A 7,500-nucleotide genomic window follows, 5' to 3' on the forward strand; every position below is an offset into this window, starting at 1 on the left:
CCTGCTGTGGTCACATGATCGGCCTCTGACTCACCACAGAGCCATAGAGACACTACCTCACCGTAGAGAACCTTCACACACTCTCATACTGTACCCACAGACACTGTGCTGCCTACATCAGACAGCCTTCACAAGAGCTCACTGGCACTGACTAGACTAGAAGCCACGGGAAACCCCGCTGAATCTCAGTAGCCCTTGCTGTGGGGCTGACTAGTCACTGAAAACCCACAGAGCTAAACCCACAGCGCTAAAACCCACAGTTCTGCCTGTAGATCTGAGGCTGGCTCTCCGAGTAGAGCCCACTGCGCTGCTTACACCAGGGTTTAAACCACCGACTAGAAACCCCAAGCCCTGTTTAAGCTAGAGATCTCTGGTGTTTGCATGGGCTGCGTCTCCACCTCAGCACTGTACTATAACCCCTGTGTTGACTTCCTCTGACACGCACAGAGATCCGCAGGGGCCGGGAGCACACAGTCCTGAAGCCCGTGGTCCTAGTAACTAGAGCCCACAGCTTAACTGGGCTACCTATATTCGGACTCTCACAGAGGTGAATAGCCCACTGGCTAGAACCCACAGACTTACAGCCACACGCAGGGACTGTCTCGCGGAGGGACTTTCCAAGTATCGCTGAAACTTAACTGGGAATGTAATTCCTTCATATCACTTCAAGAGAGAGCGAGAGAGAGAGCACTGCAGGGAGAGAAAATGGTTGAGATGAGAGGAAAAGTGAGTGTTGTATGAATGCAAATGAGACACTCGTGGAATATATAGTGGAATATATCAAGAAGAGAGGGCCCCTTGGGGACAGAGGTATTCCTCTTTTCTCTCTCTACTGTCTTACTGTACTGTTACGTCCATTAACCACTCATATCAGACTCATTAAATCCTACATACTAAGGCGTGGTACAGTATTATTAAAGTGCATGGTCTTTGTGCCAAATGACACCCTATTCCCTATGTAGTGCACTCCTTTTGACCAGGGCCTATGGGAAATAGGGTGCCATTAGGGAAATATAAGTACATATTCTATACATTCTATATTCCCATAGGTTTTATGTCTCCTGTCAAGATTTCTGGTGTTCAGTTTTTTGGTGTGTGGCCTGGACATCTGTGATATATTTGTTCCAATTTCTCGACCCGCTGAGTCCTACTGTATTGTATTGGAATAGAGGTCAATGGTACTTGTTGGTTGGGTTCTGATTTGACTCTGAATGAAAGAGGCAGGTCTAGTTTCACAGATATATTTACATTGTGGAACGTAGGTAGGTAAGTGGGCAAAGGAGGGCAGGGATTGGAGGGAGCAAGAAATTGGGAGGTGGAAGGAGGGAACGTTAGAGAGGAGAGACGGAACAAGAGACAGAGGGAGAAACGGTAGAGATGGTGGGAGCAAATTATAAAAGGTCAAGGACAGGGAGGGAGACAGAGAGCGGGATGAGAGAGAGAGAGACTTAAATGATAGATTCCCTAGTGACAGAGGTAATAAGGCTGTTTCTCAGCTGATCAGATTTGTGTGGAAGCTGCTGCAGGCGCTGCAGTGCTCCATTATTGGAAGAAGCACAGTTAGGGTACACTTGTTTTAGTGGTTCCACTTGGTTCCACTTGTTTTAGTGGCTCCACTTGTTTTAGTGGTTCCACTTGTTTTAGTGGTTCCACTTGTTTTAGTGGTTCCACTTGTTTTAGTGGTTCCACTTGTTTTAGTGGTTCCACTTGTTTTAGTGGTTGCACTTGTTTTAGTGGTTGCACTTGTTTTAGTGGCTCCACTTGTTTTAGTGGTTCCACTTGTTTTAGTGGTTCCACTTGTTTTAGTGGTTGCACTTGTTTTAGTGGTTCCACTTGTTTTAGTGGTTCCACTTGTTTTAGTGGTTCCACTTGTTTTAGTGGTTGCACTTGTTTTAGTGGTTACACTTGTTTTAGTGGTTACACTTGTTTTAGTGGTTACACTTAGTTACACTTGTTTTAGTGGTTACACTTAGTTACACTTGTTTTAGTGGTTACACTTAGTTACACTTGTTTTAGTGGTTACACTTAGTTACACTTGTTTTAGTGGTTACACTTAGTTACACTTGTTTTAGTGGTTCCACTTGTTTTAGTGGTTCCACTTAGTTCCACTTGTTTTAGTGGTTCCACTTAGTTCCACTTGTTTTAGTGGTTCCACTTGTTTTAGTGGTTCCACTTGGTTCCACTTGTTTTAGTGGTTACACTTAGTTCCACTTGTTTTAGTGGTTACACTTAGTTCCACTTGTTTTAGTGGTTACACTTGTTTACACTTGTTTTAGTGGTTCCACTTGTTTTAGTGGTTCCACTTGGTTCCACTTGTTTTAGTGGTTACACTTAGTTCCACTTGTTTTAGTGGTTACACTTAGTTCCACTTGTTTTAGTGGTTACACTTGTTTACACTTGTTTTAGTGGTTCCACTTGTTTTAGTGGTTCCACTTGGTTCCACTTGTTTTAGTGGTTACACTTAGTTCCACTTGTTTTAGTGGTTACACTTAGTTCCACTTGTTTTAGTGGTTACACTTGTTTACACTTGTTTTAGTGGTTCCACTTGTTTTAGTGGTTCCACTTGTTTCCACTTGTTTTAGTGGTTACACTTGTCTATCGTTTCCCTCTCCCTTACACACTTGTTTCTTTTTCCCTCCTCTCTTTTAAGCCCCCCTTTCTTTGATCTGACAACACTAGCCCCATTTTAGAGACAGGCGTGCCTCTTTTCCATCTCCTCTTAATTCCCGTAGGTATCACCCTCCTCCGGGAGGGAGCAAACAAGACTACGGCACATGTAGACTCACTGAAGTGAAGAAGCCACAGTAACGCTAGATTCATTAAAGGTGCAGTGCGACGCCGAGGGTTTCTATTGTGCGCTGTGTTTGCAGGAGTCGTGATCATCTTTCTCATGGTGAAAGTGTTTACTGTAGGGCTCTTGCTGCACGTCTACAAACAGAAATACCACACATCAAGCAGAAGGAAGTGAAACACTTACATTCATTTATTTGGTCTGTTAGTCCAGAGCGGCAGAGCAGCAACAGAGCGAGGGAGAGAGAAAAGGAGAAAGTCTGTTAGATAGTCAACACAGTCTGGCAGGAAATGACAGAGAGAGGGAAAAGACAGACAGACAGAGTGCCTGGACTTAGCTACCACACAGTGCACATCAGCACGTGCCCTCACTTGCTCGGCAAATTCCCCATTTCAAAATGGGATAATTGATGATTAAACAACAGTTTCCACCCATGGGCTATAAAGCTAGTCGAGCGCAATGTTCGGTGAATGTTTTTGTTGTTGTTTGGCCGATGAACTCAGATGTGGATGGTGTATTGATTGTGGTGACCGTATCAGTGACTCTCACTGACATTAGAGAGGCTCATTAAATTCAACAGGAGACACCTTGACCTTTACAATCCCCGCAATCTGACCCCCCCCTTCCTCGTCCTCTTCCTCCCCCTCCTTTTCCACTTCATTCCGCTGTTACTATTCAACCAGCCTTTCCTCCTCCCCCTCTCCATCCTATACTCCTCTTCCTCTTCCTCCTCCTTGTAACCCTTCTCTCTTACTGACACCTTAATTCTCTGGGGGAGCTTTAATGCTTTTCATCACAGTCAAACTGTGTGTGTGTGCGCACGTGTGTGCATGCGTGCGTGCGTGTATAGGAGTGATACGTGTGTTAGATTGGGTGAAGGTCTGAGCGAGTCATTGATCCGTGACTTAGATGAATAACAGAACCACATTAGCAGCTGCAGCAACAAACACAATTCTTTGTCTAACTCCCTCTGTCTCAAATGGCACTATATAGTGCACTCGTTTGGACCGGGGCCCATAGGGTTCTAGTCAAAAGAAGTGCCCAATAAAGGGAATACGGTGCCATTTAGGATGCATCCACAATTCTTCCTCAAAGTCTGCTATTAAAGCAAAGCTGTAGGACACTCTGAATCAATTTCCCTGCAGTCCCACAAACTCAGCTGTTTTTTAATGCTCGGATATTGCGTTGAGTGGGAGGGGAGGAGAGGAGACAACTCTGACCCATCGCCTGCCTTCTGTGTTTGCTTGTTTGTGTTTGTGTGTGTGTGTGCATTTGCGCCTGCTTTTTCTGTTGTATAACTCAATTCCCTGCTGGCCCTCCAATCCATCATTTGATTTGCACTAAGGAAACCAGATGAATAGAATGACTAATAAATGAGTTGAGGTAATCAATTCCAAAGTAAATAGACAAAGTATGCATACATTATAACCACAGACTGAACGCCCAAAACCTCATAACCTCATTGTTAAAGATGCAGATAGAAATGCCATGGAAAGAACTTAGAATCCAGTCTGTGCTGCTCTGTACACTACATTTCTACCTGCAATACTGATGAGTGTGACGACATCTCAGTCATTATTTGACATTGTTATGAGCAGCGACTGTACAAGTACATTGACGTGTTAAGGCGGTGTACTCACAGTTAGGAGGTATGTGTATAGCTGCTTGGCTGAGCTGAGGAGTGTGGGATAGGAGGAGGGAGAAGAGAGGGAGAAGGAGGAGGGGGAGAGGGGTGCGTCGCCCCCTACTGCCAACCTGCTGTCGCTGCGTGCGAGGCATTGCTCACTGTCCCATCAAAGTCCCACCTGCTCAACACACACAAAACGCACACAGAGGGCAATCTGGACACACTCCTGCCGAGCGAGCGTGTGTATCAGCCTCTTTCTATCTCTCTCTCTCTCTCTCTCTCTGTTGTCACGCCCACTCTTCCTTTTCTTCTACCTGGTTTCCTTTTGCTTTCAGCCTCTCTCTCTTTTCTCTCTCTCTCACTCTCTCTCTCGCTCAGGTCCACGCCCTCCTGCTGTCTTCGTCTGAAAGATAAAAGAAGAAGGGGGAGCAGGGAGGGAGGAGAGGAGAGGAGAGGAGAGGAGAGGGAGGGGCATGTGTCAGAATGAGAGACAAATTACCCTGCACCATGTGGTCAAAGACTAGAGAGAGCCAGGCAGAGAGCAAACACACACACACACACACACACACACACACACACACACACACACACACACAATCAATAAATAGATGAGCGAGACCAAACATATTCATTTCTATAAAGAGAACTAGCAGTAAAAAAAAAAAAAAAGCAAGCAAATTTGGGTAATTCCATTGGTTCTTCCATAAGGGACAGTGGTCAGCCAGAGAAACAGATGGAGTCGAACTACGAGGGCGAACTAACAGACAGTCCAAGAGACCATATGGAGCAGAGACAAACAGAGGTAGATAGATGAAGCGTCGCATCGGACAATAGACAGAAGACGGTTAGCGACCCGAAAAGGTATCTGCAAGTAGACAACGTCCGGGATCTCCAGATCTCTCCAGATCTCCTTCAAAAATGTGAAGACCTCAAGTGTCTAGGCCACGTCTGTAGCTGTGCGGCCGCAAGCGTGTGGTACACAAGAAAACAGAAAACAGAACAGAACGACATGGCTAATTGACAACGATTTAGATTGAGTGGTTGAGCTCTATTGAAAGACTCGAGACTGCCCTCCCTGATTGTGATGGTGATAAGTAGCTGCTAAAGATGCGATCATCAGTCATGTTGTGGAGGCACTGGAGGCCACACAGTCTCTCCATCTGTACCCTCGGCAGCCCAGTAGGCCCACACGGAGCCACTAAGCGTGGCCTACTTTCCACTGGCACCACAGTCCACTGACTGATTGTTGAACCAGACTCAATTGGAAGTACAATAGATGGTTGGATTGTTATTTGCTACAGTACAACAGTACATCACGACAACGGAAAGGCACTGAGAGACAGGAAGCAAAAGCTAGAGAATTAGAGGGAGAAATTGGCCTTGTTACCGAGCCAGGCAAAATCAATGGTGATAAGAGCAGCTGCCAATATTGAAGATGAGTTTTGGCTCTACACACAACAGTGTGTGTGTATGTGTGTTGTGTGTGAGTTTTGGCACCTACACCCCACTGTTAGCTGGCAAAGCCAAACTAGAGTGATGGGCGACCTTGGGGAGATGTGGGAAAGGTTGGAGGGTGGTACAGAGAGAGGTGGCGAGAGGAAGTGAAGGAAGAGAGGAGACAGGGGGGAAGAGAGAAAGAGAGAGGGCAACCCTGCACGAGGGAGAGGAGAGAGGAGAGGGGGGAGATGGTGGGGGGAGGAAGAGAAACAAGGGATGCGAAGGAATAGTGATTAGTATTCTCTTTTATCTTCTCCGGCAATGGCTGCTGGTCAGTCAGTCACACTGACGCAGACGACGGGCTCATTGTAACATCCGCAATGGTATTATTGGAACGGTATCAATCCAACAACACAGAAACCATGTGTTTGATTCCGTTCCAGTCGTTACAATAAGCACCATTCTCAACGGACACCATTCAACAATATCTGGCAAAAGAACGAAAAAGACTCTAGGTAAAACATTTCCGGGGATTCCAAGCACTAAGAAAATAACCGAGAAAGAATGGACTCAACAATATCTGGAAAAGGTGGTAGGAGGAGTGAAAAGCATTTTAGCGATTCCAACTCCAAACTCTGAGAGAACACATCTAAATCAACTGAGAAAGACTATGTTTAAAATAAGAGAACAACCAATGGAAGTGAAACACACCCAATGAGCCAGGGGTAAATGGTCCATTAGAGAGTCACTTCACCTATCATTCCTACAACGGCTAGGGAATGACAGAATGGGTGGAGGAGAGGAGGGACAACCGGAGGGGGAGATGGGAGGAATGGAGGGGTCTGTTTGGGGAGGGAGTGATGGAAGGTGTGTGTGGTGGGGAGGGGTGCAGTGTGTGTGTGTGTGTGTGTGTGTGTGTGTGTGTGTGTGTGTGTGTGTGTGTGTGTGTGTGTGTGTGTGTGTGTGTGTGTGTGTGTGTGTGTGTGTGTGTGTGTGTGTGTGAGAGAGTATCGGCTCTACACACCACTGTTAACTGGCAACGCCAAACCAGATAGATGGGTGACCTTGGGGAGAGTGGGGAGGTTGGAGGGTGGTACAGAGAGGGGGAGGAAGAGAGGCTAGAGAGAGAGAGGAGAGTGGGGAGTGCGGAGGGTGGTACAGAGAGGGGGAGGAAGAGAGGCTAGAGAGAGAGGAGAGTGGGGAGTGCGGAGGTTGAAGGGTGGGAGGAAGAGAGGCTAGAGAGAGAGGAATCGAAGGAAGAGAGGAGGAGAAGAGAGTAGAGAATGAGAGAGAGGAGAGAGGGAAGGTTGTAGAGTGGTAAAGAGAAGGGGGAGAGGAAGAGAGAGGAAGAGAGGAGAAAGAGGAGAGGAGACAGGGCAACCCTGTTCATGAGGGAGAGGAGAAGGGGAAGATTATAGGGTGGTAAAAGAGGGGGTGAAGGAAGGGGGTGTGATGGAAGGTGACAGCTGTGACGGTAACCCCCCTCCACAAAATCACACACCAGGTCTCCCAATCAATGTGTGAACTCCCTCTGCTGTCATGCACACACACACACACACACACACACACACCTCTCCTCTGTCAGGCTGTGTGATATTAGTACTGGCTGATCAGAGTGCCTCTCATAGGGGGGTTCGGGGGCCCA

General features: G+C 46.8%; 1 protein-coding gene across 2 annotated transcripts in view; it reads right to left on the reverse strand.

Annotated features, from left to right (window-relative positions):
* The window catches only part of l1cama (L1 cell adhesion molecule, paralog a), an 87,340-nt gene that overhangs the window by 38,909 nt on the left and 40,931 nt on the right, over positions 1-7,500 (reverse strand). Inside the window, exons 2-3 of one of the 2 annotated variants that reach the window (XM_052482499.1) lie at positions 4,733-4,821; positions 4,432-4,596 (exon numbers count right to left, since the gene is read on the reverse strand). In XM_052482499.1, coding sequence (XP_052338459.1) covers positions 4,432-4,570 — 139 coding nt within the window. In that variant the 5' untranslated portion in view covers positions 4,571-4,596; positions 4,733-4,821. Of the gene's footprint in view, positions 1-4,431; positions 4,822-7,500 lie in introns of both variants that reach the window. The other variant, XM_052482498.1, reaches the window with a different exon arrangement.

This window comes from Oncorhynchus keta, chromosome 27, assembly GCF_023373465.1.
Source record: "Oncorhynchus keta strain PuntledgeMale-10-30-2019 chromosome 27, Oket_V2, whole genome shotgun sequence".
Lineage (NCBI taxonomy): Eukaryota > Metazoa > Chordata > Actinopteri > Salmoniformes > Salmonidae > Oncorhynchus > Oncorhynchus keta.